The 16,373-nt window shown below is 43.7% G+C and overlaps 2 protein-coding genes across 4 annotated transcripts in view; one reads left to right on the top strand and one right to left on the bottom strand.

The window, feature by feature from the left end:
* SASS6 (SAS-6 centriolar assembly protein) overlaps positions 1 to 11,447 on the bottom strand; it is a 53,307-nt gene extending 41,860 nt beyond the window's left edge. For 2 of the 3 annotated variants that reach the window (XM_048862688.2, XM_075131596.1), the window contains exons 1-6: positions 10,671 to 11,447; positions 6,093 to 6,153; positions 4,434 to 4,513; positions 3,320 to 3,424; positions 2,511 to 2,682; positions 140 to 217 (exon numbers count right to left, since the gene is read on the bottom strand). In XM_048862688.2, coding sequence (XP_048718645.2) covers positions 140 to 217; positions 2,511 to 2,682; positions 3,320 to 3,424; positions 4,434 to 4,513; positions 6,093 to 6,153; positions 10,671 to 10,738 — 564 coding nt within the window. In that variant the 5' untranslated portion in view covers positions 10,739 to 11,447. The remainder of the gene's footprint in view (positions 1 to 139; positions 218 to 2,510; positions 2,683 to 3,319; positions 3,425 to 4,433; positions 4,514 to 6,092; positions 6,154 to 10,670) is intronic. The other variant, XM_048862687.2, reaches the window with a different exon arrangement.
* TRMT13 (tRNA methyltransferase 13) overlaps positions 10,957 to 16,373 on the top strand; it is a 12,043-nt gene continuing 6,626 nt past the window's right edge. Inside the window, exons 1-7 of the mRNA XM_075131598.1 lie at positions 10,957 to 10,971; positions 11,479 to 11,587; positions 11,891 to 11,937; positions 12,024 to 12,085; positions 13,675 to 13,737; positions 13,824 to 13,896; positions 14,990 to 15,096. Coding sequence (XP_074987699.1) covers positions 11,898 to 11,937; positions 12,024 to 12,085; positions 13,675 to 13,737; positions 13,824 to 13,896; positions 14,990 to 15,096 — 345 coding nt within the window. The 5' untranslated portion in view covers positions 10,957 to 10,971; positions 11,479 to 11,587; positions 11,891 to 11,897. The remainder of the gene's footprint in view (positions 10,972 to 11,478; positions 11,588 to 11,890; positions 11,938 to 12,023; positions 12,086 to 13,674; positions 13,738 to 13,823; positions 13,897 to 14,989; positions 15,097 to 16,373) is intronic.

The following is a 16,373-nucleotide window of genomic DNA, read 5'->3' as shown; positions in this document are numbered from 1 at the left end:
TTTTACAAAGTGTTCTATAAACTGGACCCTACTGAAATTCTACAATTAGTAATATACCTTTACATGTGGTACGCTATACAGAAAATTCAGAAGACTGAACACATATTATACCAAAGGCAGGAAGGCATAAGTCAGTTACCTGCTGTGTGTAGCTCAGCTGTCTGGTAAGGTCATCTTCAGTTTTTTTAAACTTTTGTTCCAATAATGACTTTTCTTCCTACATATAATTGACATTTTAAATCTATACAATCTTATTTTCCAATTTAGAAACATTGTTTAGCATCTATATTCCATTATTTCTACATGTAAAGTCCAAAAATACATGTCCATTATGCCAGTAACAAAGTCTTACCAAGACAGCCTAAATACTAAGTTGTATATTTTCATGAATCCTAAAATAAAAACCTTTTTTCAATTGTAAAAAAGTAATTCAGTACAAATGCAGACAATTCTGAATCAAGTTTTCCCCAAAATTTCCCCAAGAAAATAGGATCTTCACACTTTAAACTATTGTTTGAAAAGTAGTTGCATTAATACCTAGATGAGGGGTTCTCAACTGGGAGTCGCAAGGTTATTACGGGAGGATCGAAAGCTGCCCGCCCCCATGCATGCAGGGACTCCGGCTGCCAGCCAGGTGCCCAGCTCTAAAGGCAGTACTGCCCCCAGCTCTATGTGCAGAATTAATTTTGATATGTGCACCACTATGGAGGGGATATGTGGCCGGGGCCAGGGGTTCAGAGTGTGGGAGGGGGCTCAGGGCGGGGACAGAGGTTGAGGTACGGGGGTAAGGGCTCTGGCTGGGGGTGCGGGCTCTGGGGTGGGGCTGGGGATGAGGGATTTGGGATGCAGGAGGGGGTGCAGGCTCTGGGAGGGAGTTTGGGTGTGGGAAGGGGCTCAGGGTTGGGAATGCAGGCTCTGGGGTGGGGTTGGGGGATGAGGGTTTTGGGGTACAGGCTTTCCTGGGCTGCAGCGGGGAAAGAGGACTCCCCACAGCCCTCTCCCTGCCCACGGCAGCTCCAAGGCTGGGGCCGGGGAACAGTCACCTCTCCCTGCTGTGTGCCTGCATGGCCCTTGATAGCCTGCTGCACAGCCACACAGCTTAGACTGAACTTAGACCCTGACCTAGATGTTATGGGGATAATCTTTGTGAACCTTTTCTTTTAAAAACAGTTTATGTTACAGAGGCAGTTTACATTTACATTGCACTAAAATAAAAAGGAGACAAAAATTACATGTGAAGAAATTAGTGAGATCTGGACTGTAGGCTGAAGATTTTTCAAACTCTGAGATCATTGTTCATTTCATAACATTATTTAAACCTGATATGCTACCAAGCACATCAATGTCATTTTCCAATCTATAAATGGCAAATGAAACCCCACTGAATTAAAGAAGGCTCTGTACTTACGCATGGGTATGCGCGTGTAGATCCAACAGCAGGATCAAAATCCTTAACTTTCAAGTATTTCACTCTTGCATTTGTATAGCGGGTCAGCACAAAGCCATGAAGCAGCCAATACTGAGAGGCTCATTTAACTCAACAATTGCATTACCACATTCATCAAATATCCAAAGTGTCTAATTTCTGCCAATTCAGATTATCAGATTTTGTTTTAAAATTAGGGCCATTATTAATTGCAGTTAACTCAAGAGATTAACAAAACAAATTAGTTAATCACTACTATTTTTAAATATAGTTAAAGTTTTAATCGCACTGTTAAACAATAACAAATACCAATTTAAATTTATTATAAATATTTTTGGATGTTTTTCTGCATTTTCAAATACACTGAACAAAAGAAACAGTATTTTTCAATTCACCTCATACAAGTACGGTAGTGCTAGCTCTATCATTTTTGTTTTTTCATAACTGCACTCAAAAACAAAACAAATGTAAAACTCAGTCCTACTTCTTATTCAGCCAAACAAGTTTGTTTTCATTTACGGGAGATAATGCTGCCTGCTTCTTGTTTACAATGTCACCTGAAAGTAAAAACAGGCATTCGCATGGCACTTTTGTAGCTGGCATTGCAAGGTATTTATGTGCCAGATATGCTAAACATTCATATGCCCCTTCATGCTTTGACTTGTAGATTGCACTCTCTTTTTTACAGTGCAAATATTTGTAATCAAAAATAATATAAAGTAAGCACGGTACACTTTGTATTGTGTTACAATTGAAAATAATATATTAGAAAATGTAGAAAAACATCCAAAAGTATTCATAATAAATTTAAATTAGTATTGTATTAATAGTGTGATTAATCGTGACTTTTTTTAAATCTCGCAATTAATTGTGATTTTTTTATCATTTGATAGCTCTATTTTAAATATACACGCGCCTCAGAGAGAGAGTGTATTGATTTAATTACAATATGTACCTATATAAGTACGTGCAAAGCCACAACATGAACTAAAATTAACAACAAAAAAATTAAAATAAAAGCCACAATGTTAAGTGTTTGGAGGATCAGGACCTAATTACGAATATTACAAATCTATCATCTTACCTTAATACGTTTCAAACAGATTGCTAAAAACTTCTTTATATCTGCATCATTTCCTGGCAGGAATTTTAGTGAGAGATGTGTCAAATGTTTAAATGGGTTTGTCTCCACTACATTTAAAAAAGCAGGTGTGTGATCTAAAACAGATGCTGAAGAAACTAATTGCAGCAAAAACCTTAAAAAAACAAACAAAATAGAACCACATTTAATACATAACATCTCTGTTTACAGACCATCTGTAAGTTCCAGGCTTTTTTTCACTTTACAAAATAATAATCATTAAGGCACTTATCACACAACTGGATCTGTACAGTTCCAGAAGCCCCACCTGCTTGGATACAGTTGCAGGATCAGGGCAGAAATCTTTACCAAATTAATGTTATGTTAATATAAAAGGGAATCCGATAGAAAAACAGTATCTTCACATAAATATCATATAATGCTCGGACCAAAAAGATTCCTGTATGCATAATAAATAAAAAAGCCAGTGGATTTGTAGTCTTCGCTTTTTCTGAGATTTTATAAAAGTTATAAAACTCATGTTACATTTGAAATTGCAAATAAAAAACCTCTAAAGATGCATGCACTTTAAAAGAACTTTGTAAAAATAAAACACACTGCATAAGGGGTAACATTTTCAAAGGCACTAAAGTGAAAATTCTCATTTTCAAAAGTGATTTAGGCACTTGAAGCCTAAATCCCATTGACTTTCCTTGGTCTTATATTGCTTCTTGGAGTGCTTGGCCTATTGTGTGTTTTGTTTAAGAAATGTTTTTTAGAAGTTGGTAACGTGGTACCAAAATGTTATTTACCTTGGGGTATCTTTGTTTTGTTCCTGAATGCACTGCTGAAGTAGATCTATAAATCTTTGCGGAAAAGCAGAGAAATCTACCAGAAGACCCTGCTGGCATTTTAAACTATATAAAGAAAGAGGGGAAAGTACAAGTTACATTCCTATCAAATATTTTCATTTGCACTAAGTAAATAAATATTTTACTAATTAATTCATTAAAAGTTTAACACCTATCATTTCAATTTTTAATCCAGAGTACAAAAGAAACACTGTCAAGTAGCTAATCACAAGAGGTGTGGTATTTTTATTTTGAATGTTTTGCAAATTATCTTTCACTAAACAAAATTATGTGGGAACAAATATGTATCTTTCAAATTATAATCTTCTTTGAGAACACTATATTGTATAGGGTTAACAAATACTTGGATAGATGTACTAAATAGGAGCCTTAACAATGCAAACTCTTTGGAGGCAGGAACTTTCTTTTATTGTGTGTACGTACATTAAGCCTAGCATAATGGAGCAGATATGATTGTGACCTTTGGAACTACTGTAATACAAATAAATTTGGGGCTTTATTTCTCCTTTTTGACTGCCACTACATATTGATCGGAGATTTTCATTGAGCTGTCCACATTGAGATCTTTTTCCTGAGTGATTACTATTAAATTGAGACCCAACAATGTGATGATACAAAATATATCTTTAATTGAATGGCCCAATTCTGTAAACCCTTGCTCACAGAAATAATCCTTTTGAGGGTATTCCAACTGAAATCCTTGCGAAATGTTCACAAACACCCAGAAAAGGTTTTAGAGGTACAAAAATGGGAGGCAGTGTAATCTAGTGGATATGGCACTGGACTGAAACTTATGAAACCAGGGTTCCATCATTGCCCTATATGACTTTGGACAAGTCACTTCACCTCTCTATGCCTCAGTTTTCCCATCTATACCTGGAGGAGAATGACACTATCTTCCTCGATAGAGCACTAAGCAATCTATGGCAGAAAAACGCAGTAAGAGCCAAGGTCTATTTGATTGTCAAGCAGAACTTTTTAAAATTAAAAAATATCCATTCTTTACTACCATTTCTTAATGTTTCATAAAGAGCACATTAACTTGACATCTTACCTTTGAAAATCTTCCTCAGATATAACAAGGTTATAAAGGAAAAAGGGGTCAGTTTCATCAGTCAACTGGACAACTAAGTCCTAAAAATAAATATTTTTAAAGATTTTAAACATTATAAACTAGTTATATTAATATATTCAGACAGTACCCAAAAATATTTTAACTTTCTACAGCAAATAAGAGACACCTATGACCACTAATAAGAGGGAAAAGGAACATCAGTTATATTGCATTTTAGGGCAATTTCTATTTTAAATATTACAGAAGAAAAAAAACTACCTCCCACAAAGAGACTGTAATCTTAAAGCAAGGCCGCATTAACTTCCAGCAGAGAAGATTTCCAAAGCAAAGGTATTTACTGGACTATATTTGACTGTTCCAAGTACGAATGATAAAAATGGACTGCATTAAAAACAGAACAGAAATCAATGAATGGTAACTACAGAAAGGCCAACTAACATGCTGCAGCTCTTAGAGGCATAGCACAGAACTCACAGTCCTGAGGGAGAAGGGGTTATGAGGACTTTTTTCTTTTGCAGACCCCTAAAAAATTTCAAATGGTGGTGGGGATCTCTTCGAAAATTTTGAATGGAGGTGCAGATTCCTTTGGAAATCTATTGTCTGTGCATATAGTTGAATTCTGTTCTGTCAGTTTTTAGTCTAAGTCTTTCATGGACCGCTTAGACATAGTCCGCAGACCCCCAGCAGTCTGCGGACCACAGGTTGAGAACCAGGTGCTTTAAACCACCTTTGCATCCTCAATTTTGGGCTGCTCGCGCCCTCAGAATAGGCTACATAGCCCTGGGGGCCGGTCTCTAACATATGGCAGCTTTTCCCTCATGCCTACATGCAGCAGTACAACCCAGAATCTCCACAGCAAGACATTCTGCAGCCCTGCCACCTACATGAGGACCTGCAAGGCAGCCCTCAGAAGATAGCATGTGACAGCTGTCTTCCTCAATTCCTGCACTGTGGGAATTCTCCCCAAGTTGGGACCAGGGCTTTTAAAGTCCCTTTACATTGCTGTGGCCCTTTTACCCAGCATAATGGGCTGGTAAAAGGGCGAGATTCTCACCCCGAGATTTTTTTTTTTAGCACGTCCAAGATGTTTAGAAACAACATTATGAGGCCTTTGTCTTGCAATAGGCAGAATGATGCTATGATGATGGGCTACATATGTTCAAAATATCTAGCGCAGCTATCTATAAAATTACAATGTATTACATTCACCATATCATGAAGAAGTGCTTGTTTTAATTAAATAAAAAAGGGAATTTTGTGACATTCAGACATCTTTAAAATCAACAGTTTAGAATTCTAAGTTAAGAGTCAGACATAATGAAGATGGGTGAGTGCTGGAAAAAAAAAAACACTGTTGCTACTCATGGGCTCTCTAAACTGTTGTGGTTATCAACCCTCAGACGCATCATATGTTACTAAGAACTATGAAACCATAAAACTGAGATAAAGGGCTAATAAGGCAAGGAAAAAAACTAAACCAACACGTGCCAACAAACCTGAATACTAATAAACACCAGATTTTTCAGACTCTAACCTGCTCAATGACAAATGTAGTAAAAGTTCATGTTGCTTTCTCTTTACATATCAGGAAGAAGACATTTAAAATACTTAAAGAGGAGCAAAGAAAAGACCACACACCTTTTTATGAACAGGATTCGATGTTGATTGTAGCTCAATCCTCACTCGAACATTTATCCTCCTATGTAACAAAATATGCAACTATCATCAAATCAAGAACTCGTCCTTCAAACAATTTAAATAAATAAATAAAAATAAGGTAGCTTAAAAGGAAAATTTAGATCAAATGTCAAGAAAGCATTCCTAACAATGAGGCCTAAAAGATCATAGAATACCACCCCAAGTGAAATATTGGAAGCACTGTAACTTTAATTATTATAGGTGGAGCTGGTAGCAACATCTATAATTAAGGTTACCCAATACTTCACATTATAACACCCTGTTTTCAATTGCTTATAACTTTGCCTGACTTCAAGGATTCAAGCTGAAATTTCCCACACTGAACACCTGCCTAAAGACTGATTTTTTTAATTTTTTTTTTTTTAATAGTTTCAGCAAAAATGTAGCAGTCATTTTCAAGTATGAGATTAGGGGGAAAGTATATTGGTTTGCTCATATTAAAAAAAATTCTTACACCAAGTGCATTGAGAAGTTTTAGTGTGTCCATTCTTTGGAGCAAGGGCTTGAAATGTGACAGAGACGTACCTTTTGCCATACCTATGAAAAACTACCCCAAATTGACCAAGTTATAAGTCTCTGAAAAATTTCAGTTTGTACATGCTCAGAGACTTGTTAAGAGTCTCTGAAGTTGCCATACACAATGTGCTGGACTTTCTTTGCAATTGCTGTGGGTCCCAGTGGTAACAGGCACAAGAACAGAGAGGAGGAAGACTCAGATGTTTCCAGTACTCCCCATACTGGTGCCCAGGCAGCATGGAGAAGGAAGCTGCCTCGCTCAAATGCAGAGGGGACTAGAGCTGGACCACAGTGGGGCAGCGGAAGTAATAGTCTGGGACAGAGAGCTGGTAGGGTTGCCAACTTTCTAATTGCACAAAACTGAACACCCTTTCCCCGCCCCACCCCTTCTCCAAGGCCCCGCCCCCACTCACTCCATCCCCCCCTCCCTCTGTCACTTGCTCTCCCCCACCCTCACTCACTTTCACCAGGCTGGGGCAGGAGGGTGGGGTGCAGAAGGGGGTGAGTGGTCTGGCTGGGGTGCAGGCTCTAGGGTAGAGCCAGGGATGAGTGGTTTGGGGTGCAGGAGGGGGCTCTGGCCAAGAGGTTTGGCATGTGGGAGGGGGCTCAGGACTGGGGCAGAGGATTGGGGTTCAGGAGGGGTGTGATCTCCATCTGGGGGTGTGGGGTTGGGTTGAGGATGAGGGGTTTGGGTTGCAAGGTGGTTCAGGGCAGCAGCTGAAGTTCGGGAGGGGATCTGAGGGCTCTGGGAGGGGGCTCAGGGCTAAGTTGAGGGAAGGGGTGGACTCCAGCCAGGCAGCACTTACCCCAGGCGGCTCCCAGAATTGGCCCGCATATCCGTCTCCCAGGTAGAGGCACGGCCAGGCGATTGTGCGCGCTCCACCCGCCCCAAGGCACAGCTCCCACTGCTCCCATTGGCCACAGTTCCCGGCCAATGGGAGCTGCAGAGCCAGCATTCAGGGCAGGGGCAGTGCATGGAGCCGCAGTGGCCACCCCTGCGTCTAGGAGCCGGATATGCTGGCCGTTTCCAGGAACCGCACAGAGCCAGAGCACACAGAAAGCTTGCCTTAGCCCACTGCGCAGCCAACTGGACTTTTAACATCCCGGTCAGCGGTGCTGACGAGAGCTGCCAGGGTTCCTTTTCAACTGGGAGTTTTGGTCAGAAACCGGACACCTGGCAACCCTAGGAGCTGGGAATGTGTGAGGAGAGGGGAACTGAGATTAGAGGAGGTACTTGGGGGAATGTGAGTTTGGGACAAGGAGACTGGCATGAGGACTCCAGGCAGGGAGACTGGGAGTCAGGATAGGGGAAAGACTAAGACTGGCTAGGAGCTGGAGGAGGGAAAGCCAAGGAGCTACAGTAGTGAGGATGGGCCAGGAAGAAAACCCTGGGACAGAGACAGGTTGGAGGGGAGGGACACAGGCAGAAGGGTCTATGAAGGGGCAGCAAACTTTTTGGCCTGAGGGCCACATCGGGTTTCCAAAATTGTATGGAGGGCCGGTTAGGGGAGACTGTGTCTCCCCAAACAGCCAGGCATGGCCCAGCCCCCGCCTCCTATCCGACCCCCTGCCTCTTGCCTCCTGATGGCTCCCCCCGGACTCCTGCCCCATCCAACCCCCTCCCCCGTCTCCTGATGGCCCCACGGGACTCCTACCCCATCCACCACCCCCTGCTCCCTGTCCCCTGACCACCCCCAGACCCCCCACCCCTGACTGCCCCCTGCCGCCCCATCCAACCCCCCTTCTCCTTCCTGACTGCCCCCCCCCGGGATCCCTGCCCCATCCAACCCCCCTGTTCCTCGCCCTCTGACCGCCCTGACCCCATCCACACCCCCAGCCCCCTTACTATCACCCCCAATTCCCCTGCCCTCTATCCAACCCCCCCACTCCCTGCCCCCTTACCGCACTGCCTGGAGCACCGATGGCTGGCAACACTACAGCCGTGCCACCCAGAGCACCAGGTCAGGTCGCAGCTCTGCAACTGCGCTGCCCAGAGCATTGCGCCGGTGGCGCACTGAGGCTGCGGGGGAAGGGCCACAAAGGGGGAGGAGCCAGGGGCCAGCCTCCCGGGCCAGGAGCTCAGGGGCCAGGCAGGAGGGTCCCGTGGGCTGGATGTGGCCCACGGGCCGTAGTTTGCCCACCTCTGGTCTATGACCACTAGAGTATACTCTTCTCTAGAACCTGGATGGAACTCAAGATTCCTGAGTCTCAGCATTCTTCTGCTGTTAGCAAATATCTATGAAACCCACAGGCAAAGTGTCTATCATTCACCCTCTCATGGCTGTTCCACATGGAGTATAACAACCTACTACTTCTACAAGTTACATTAGACAAAGTGAAACAAGACTGTAATGTGAATCTATAGTTTCTAACCCTGCTGATGAACCATATTGGGTGTAAATGTGATTCCATGTCATGAAATTTCTGCTTTCAAGTTGTTGTTTTTAACTTAGGAAATTACATACAAAAATATATATTCTTTAGACTGGGCCTAAGTTTCTGAAATTGACTATATTTCAAATTGACAGCATTTCCTTAAGGTTGAAGCTTTAGCCTGACTTTTCCAAACACCATCAGCCAAACCCATTATTTGGGAACTCACTTACTACATCCTACAAGGCAAGTGCTAGTTAATGGATTTGGTTCCCAACCAGTGCATTCAGAGACCTCTGGTTGGGGAGGCCTGAGAAAGAGGTTCCTGGATTTTAGGATGGAAAAGCTCTGGGGAGAATAAATTCCTTCATCACCTCCTCATTCCCCAGGTACCACTGTGCATGGAAACTGAGAAAAACAGGTTTCAGAGTGGTAGCCGTGTTAGTCTGTATCAGCAAAAAGAATGAGGAGTACTTGTGGCACCTTAAAGACTAACATTTATTTGGGCATAAGCTTTCATGGGCTAAACCCACTTCATTAGATGCATGCAGTGAAAAGTACTGTCGTTTCCACAGCATGCATCGGATGAAGTGGGTTTAGCCCACAAAAGCTTATGCCCAAATAAATTTGTTTGTCTCTAAGGTGCCACAAGTACTCCTTGTTCTTTTTGAGAAAAACAGCTAATACTATCTTATCACAACACTTCAGCTAGGAGCTTTAAGTAGTTGTTCCGGTTTGAGTGGAATGGTGATCATTCCAAAAGTACAAGGGGATGATTCTCGAGAGAATATGGTTCTCGAGAGAATATGTGATCTCCATCTGGGGGTGTGGGGTTGGGTTGAGGATGAGCTTGCAGAGGATCTGTCTACAACAGTGGTTTTCAACCTGTGATCCATGGACCCCTGGGGGGTCTGCAAACTATGTCTAAGATTTCCAAAGAGGTCAGCACCTCCATTTGAAATTTTTTAGGAGTCTGCAAATGAGAAAGGGTTGAAAACCACAGATCTAGAGTTAAGAAGAACAGTTTACAGCAGATCTGCTCTGGGCTTCCGATTGTAAACGCCTTAAACGTCTGCAAGCCAAGCACTCAGCAGCACACACTGGGACATCCTGGAAATGCCAATGCAGCAGCAGTGCGCGGTCCGACAGCGATCAGACGGGATTGCCCAGGCTGCGCTGTTTATGTATGTCCGAGAGAATCCATGGCAATCCCGGAAACTCCCCGCGCACTGAGCCCCTGGGTGGTGATGAGCTCCTGGCCCTGCTGCAGGCCATGGATAAACCCGCAGAGAGCCAGGATTTCCCTGGGACTGTGCGACAGTGCCCGGGCTGCAGAGAAACGCTGCAGGGCTCTCCCTGCCCCTAGCGGCGGGCGCTGTTTGCGGAGCCCAACCAGGGTACCCTCAGCTGCTCTGCGCCCCTTGACGGGTCCCTAGAGGCCGGGGGGGGGGGAGGGCAGCAGCCTCAAGGCCAGAGGCCGCCCATGTTACAGAGATGGGCTGAACGCTCAGCCCCGCCGGCCTCTCACCCCAGCCCAAGGCGGCTGGCTGCAGGGGGCTGCTCCAGGGTCCCGCAGGGCCGAGCCCCAGCCCAGTACAGAAGGCCGCGCTCCCCCGGGCCGGCTCTCACCTGTCCTCGCAGCCCTGGCACTTCACCTGCACCGGCACCAACCGGCCGAACAGACTCTCCGCCGCCATCTTGCGCTTTGACTTTGGCGCTCGGCTGCCGCGGGGGGCGGGGCAGCAAGATGGCGGCCGAGCCGGCTGCGGTCGGGAGCGGGCAGAGGCGGGCAGCTGAGCCGGGTGCGGCCTGGGGGCTGCGGACTCCTGTGTCCGGACGGTGCGGCTATTTCGTGGAGCGGAAGAAGCGGTTCTGCAAGATGATCCCGGCTCAGGGGAGACGCTTCTGCGGGGAACACGGAGACCAGGAGGTACCGGGGCGCCGCTGCCGTTGCCCCCGGGCACTGCCTGCCAGGCAGGCGGACCCGGTCACGGGGAAGGGGGTGGTTGGGCCCCTCGGCTTTGGGAAGGGGTGGGGAGTCCTCCTCCCGCGGGCTCTTTTATAGCCCCCATGGACTCGCTTGGGGGAGGGGCTGGCACGTATCCCCAAAGCGCGCCCCATAGAGACAGGCCATGCTCGCCGGGCTTCCCCGCAGGTTGGTGAGGACCGTGCCCAGCCCGGCCCTTGGAGCTGACCGCTCTGTGCCCTGCTAGGCCTGGCGACGGCAAAGCCAGTGCAAGCCGCGCTGCTCCGCCGGACCCCGGGCTGCTGCTGCAGTCCGAGCGTGCGTGCAGTGATGGTTGGCAGTGGGGGTGTCAGCCTCTAAGCCAGCTCCTCAATAGCTTCCCAGCCGGGGGAGGAGAGGGGTGTTGTCCCCCTTCTCTTCTGCCTACTTTTCTGTGCTTTGAATTATTTGCTAAATCTCTTATGCTGTTAGTTAATCATCGCTTCAGGATCCTCAGGCGACGTCCCCTTCTTGAAAACCTTATTGAGAAATCACTGCTGGCCTCTGCAGAGCCTGACATCGAGCTAGAACCCCAGAAGGTGTAGGTAGAATAATTACGGCCTGTCACAAGGGATCAGGGGCACACTGCTTCTCTGGGCTTGGTGATGTATTAAGGCCTTCACTTGCACAACATTCCTCCATCCACCCCCCAATTAAATCACAGTGTGTTTCAGTTGGATAAACCATGCATTTCTCCATTTGATCTCATTCCAATAAATCAAGGCTAGCAAAGATTTTTATTTTTGTGACCCACAGACACGTTTCTAGACAAATTTTTTAAAATTAGGACATTAACTGCACCATAATATTGTGCTAACGAAATAAACATTTTCTTTCCCACTAGGAAGAAAATGACAGGAAAAGAATTCCATGCCCACTTGACCCAAAACAGTAAGTGTGTTTTAAATACATTTGTGTATTCATTGTTAAAATTGTGACTGTCGTTGCTTATTTCTCTTTCTCTGATTTTAGCACAGTATATGAAGATCAATTACAAAAGCATTTAAAAAAGTGTAATTCAAGAGAGAAGCCGAAGCCTGTAAGTGTGATGTAAATTAAATGCTGTTTCTCCAGAAAGCCATATAACTGTATATTAGAGCAGTATAAACTAAGCAGTGGCACAGATTGGAGTGGAGGAGGGTCAAACATCCAAGGTTTTTGCATTTGCTCAAAGTTCCATAGGCTGCAGAGCCAGGGGGCCATGCCCTTTTTAAGCAGTCGTCCCATACTAGATCAGTATGGCTGCCACTGGAGCAGCCTGGAGTGTTGCTCTGGCTGTATGGTTGCAACACCGCTGAAATTTGTCTCCTTTGACACTCTGTACAGACAGAGGGACGACAGGAACAAATGGTGTTAAGACTTGGTGCATGGGGAGTCTGTTCCTGTATGGCAGTGCTCAGGAGACTCCTCCAAAAGCTCAACTCTTGGCATCACAGACTTATGCACTGTGTGGGTAAGAGAGAGGGGAGACACCAAAGCCCAAGGAGACATGGGACCAGTGGTAGAAAGAATTTATCATTGACTCAACTCAGAGAGTAGTAGTCCTTATATAGAGCCTAATAATAGGGAGAAACTGAAGCTATCTAAGTACTGGATTAAATGAATCGATGCCTGATGCTTTATGCATGCTTCCAGTGCTGTATGTAAATTTGTGATCTTACTTTAAGATAATTTTTTTGGCCAGGAATGGAAGTGCTGTCCAGGCACTCACATTGAACTAACTTTCCCCAAAAATGTTCTTGGGGAGTATTGCCCCACCAGGCCCCTAGAATTAATGATTTATGACTTCTGCTGTGAATGGATCTTGTATATTCTGTTGAGTATTGGGGTTGATGTAAGATTATGTTAGTTGAACTTGATGCGCATACAACAACCAAAAATATTAAGTCAGCTCTACTCTTATATTTATCATCCCTGAATAATATTGTTGACTGAGGTAGGCGTCCCATGCTTGATCATGAAATTAAATGTCTTCCTTTCTGGTATGTGCTAAGAAGGCCACTTGTTTTTTTTTAACAAAAGAGTCTACCATGTTTTAAAAGCCTGGCTTGATTTCCTTGTATAGCTACGTGACGTTAAGTGGCTTTTGCCCATATTTGAGAACTGGATTCAGATATATCTATTCAGTGATCCAGATGCCAGTGTACTTCTTCCCGATGAATATTGTGCTGCCAACATATCTGTTTGACTATATAAAGCTTAAAATATGCCTGTATATATGAAATGTCAATGATCAGGAAGCTTAAAGAACAACTGCTTGAAAGAGAAATTCCTTTGATTATCGATCCTTATAGTACAAATAAGATGCAAAGTGCTAGTACGAGACAGGACTCAGCCTTGCAGAAGCATTACTACTGTACTGCTTGCTAGAGTGCTTTGTCTCATTGAAATCTATCCGACTAATCACCCTAGTAAGCAGTACACCCATTGGAGAGTGTTTGCAGAGTTGGGTCCTGAAACAGTGAGAGAGAGAATCTTTTCTCAGAACTACTTTCTTCAGTTGTAATTATTTGATTTTTGCTAGGTGAATGACTGTAAACACACTGTGAAGCATTCTTTTGCTTTACATGCTGTTCAGTCTGTATTAGAGTCTCCTTGGTTTTCATGCTTTTTTTTTTCATTATTAAGGCCTACTTTGTTCAAGATATTAATGCAGGATTAAAAGACGCAACAGAAATACTTGATGAACAGGTGAGTCCATTTCTCTTTTATTTTAAGGAACAAATAGATAAAATTCGAGGAGAACCATTTTGTTTTTTGTATTTTTTTTTTTCCAGCAGTTGCCAATTTCTTCCCTGTCTAGAGAAGAGTTAGAGGACTTAATTAGAAAGCTGAAAAAAGCAAGTAATGGTGAGTCTGCTTAATATTGAAATATTTTAAATTGCTTTCTGCAGAGTTGATCAAATACCTCATGGCTATTTTAGTGTTAAATAGCTTCCAGGATTAAAAAAAGAAAAGAGATTAATAGGAGTACTTATTTTTGTCACTTGATGTGATCTGAAATTGAAATCTTGTAATGGTTAAAGAACTGCCTACATGACACTGTTAGCTAGTATTTTTTCCCCATCTCAATCTTGTTTGTTCTTTTGAATAAAAGTTAATTTTGTTTTTAATGAAATTAATGACTTTTGTTTTACATTCTTCTTTGTGCACTATCATTAGGTGATGACAGCACATCTCTGGGAAAAGCATTTATTAGTAAACTGGTATTTCTAAACCATTAAGAGAGCAATGACGCTTGTGTTATAGATCAGTGGTTCTCAACCAGGGTCAGGGGCCCCCTCGGGGGGCCATGAACAGGTTTCAGGGTGTCCACCAAGCAGGGCCAGTGTTAGACTCACTGGGACCCAGGGCAGAAAGCTGAAGCCCCACCATGTGGGGCTGAAGTTGAGGGTCCTGAACCCTGCCACCTGGGACTGAAGTCGAAGCTTGAGCAACTCAGTTTTTGGGGGCCCCCTTTGGTGTGGGGCCCTGGGCAATAGCCTTGCTTGCTACCCCCTGATGCCGGCTCTGGCTTTTATATGCAGAAAAAAGTTGTTGAGGCATAGCTGGGCCGTTGAGTTTTTATAACATGTTGGGGGGCCTCCGAAAGAAAATTGTTGAGAACCCCTGTTGTAGATTATTTTGTTGATGGCAGAAGATAGGGAAATTTTCACGTGTTGGATTAAAAACAAAAATATATTTTTAGAGTTTGAAGGACTTACCTATAAAATTAGCACAATTTTGAGATGTCAACTTGTGGACTTGAACTATTTGATAGTGTCCCTTTCACTTTTATTGTTTCAAATGGTCAGCATGCTAATTCTGTAAAGAGTCTTCAGAGTCAAATATTTTGCATACTAAGTACTGTATGCAGTCACTTCAGTATGCAGGTGGGAGCCAGATTGTTGTGAGGTGGCCTTTTTAATTGAATCTATGAAAAGTACTTCTCCATTTGATGCAGGTATAAAGCCAATACTTAAGGATCAAAAGCTGTCCCATCAGGCCGTACAAGAAGCTTTAAACGACCCAAAGAATGGAGAGTCTGCTTTAAAGCACTTGAAACAACAGGTATGGCCATTGCCTTACTAATAGCTATCGGTTAGGGTTTTTACTGTAGTTTTCTTCTTATGGATTCCAGCTAATCCATACTACCAGTTATTTCACGTAAAGGAAACTTGTCACAGTTCCAGATTGTACCCATGCTACCAGTTTAAGTATTAGTCTATCAATAGTACACTCCTGTTTATGCAAATGGCCTGGGGAGGGAGGGAGGTATTAGAAAGTTTCAGATAAACTGGCATTCAGATAAACAGAATTGCTATTAACTAATTTAGGGCTACATGGTGGACACTATGGATTCAATTGCCTTTATCCAAAAATCCTAGTTAACTGGACTGTGTCAACCCCTACATTGTCCATAACTGCTTTGAAATTGTAAGTGTTAGTAAGAGAAGTTTATTTTTATTCTGAAATACCTAACAAGCTTGTCTTCTCCTCATTCATGAGACTAGATGATCCCCTCTCATGGAAAATGTATGAGAGAGGTTAGAAAACTCTGAGATTTGCCTTATGATATTTTTAGGGAATTGTGCTCCTGAGTAGGAGAGATTTTTATGGATACAGAGTGAGTGGGGGGTGAGGACTTCCAACACAGCAACTCCTTGGAATTCTTGGGAAAGGAAGCCAGAGAATGATAAGGGCAAAAGGGTCCATGGGAATAATAGTAATTCCTATCTCTTTTATATAGTGCTTCCATCACCTGATCTCAATGTGCTTCACAGTCTTTTTAATGAATTTATCCTCATAACAGTCCTGTGAGGTAGGGAAGTACTATTATCTCCCTTTTGCTGATGGAGAACTGAGGTGCAGAGAGGCTAAGTGACTTGTCTACTGGCAGAGCAGAGACTTGAACCTAGGTCTCCCAAGTGCTAGGCTAATGCCCTAAGCACTGCCATGTTGGCGCCTTTCAGCACAACTCTATGTATACAACTGCAGTAGCTACAGAGAAAGCTCTGTAGGAGTGATGCTTCACAAAAGTCCAGTGGAACATCCATGTGACTTTTCCAAGGATTAGCTGAGAACAATACCCCAGTGTATGCCTGGTCCCTAACTCTACCCCCAAAACCCAGTGGATAAGATTCTGTGGGTGTTAGAAAAAGGATAAGATGATGCCATGGAGGCAGGGAAGCCCTTATTTCCTCTGCACTCTGGATCCACAACATCTTTACCTCTGCATTCATGAAAGAGATGTTGACATTCTGCAGCATGGTTATTTAATCAATAAGAGCTATGGGAGAAACTGTTGATTGTGTGTTAAGTTAGCATTTTTCCCACAGAAGTCATCA

The sequence above is a fragment of the Caretta caretta genome, chromosome 8 (assembly GCF_965140235.1).
Source record: "Caretta caretta isolate rCarCar2 chromosome 8, rCarCar1.hap1, whole genome shotgun sequence".
NCBI classification, from domain to species: Eukaryota; Metazoa; Chordata; order Testudines; family Cheloniidae; genus Caretta; species Caretta caretta.
This window is presented reverse-complemented; position numbering and strand designations above follow the sequence as displayed.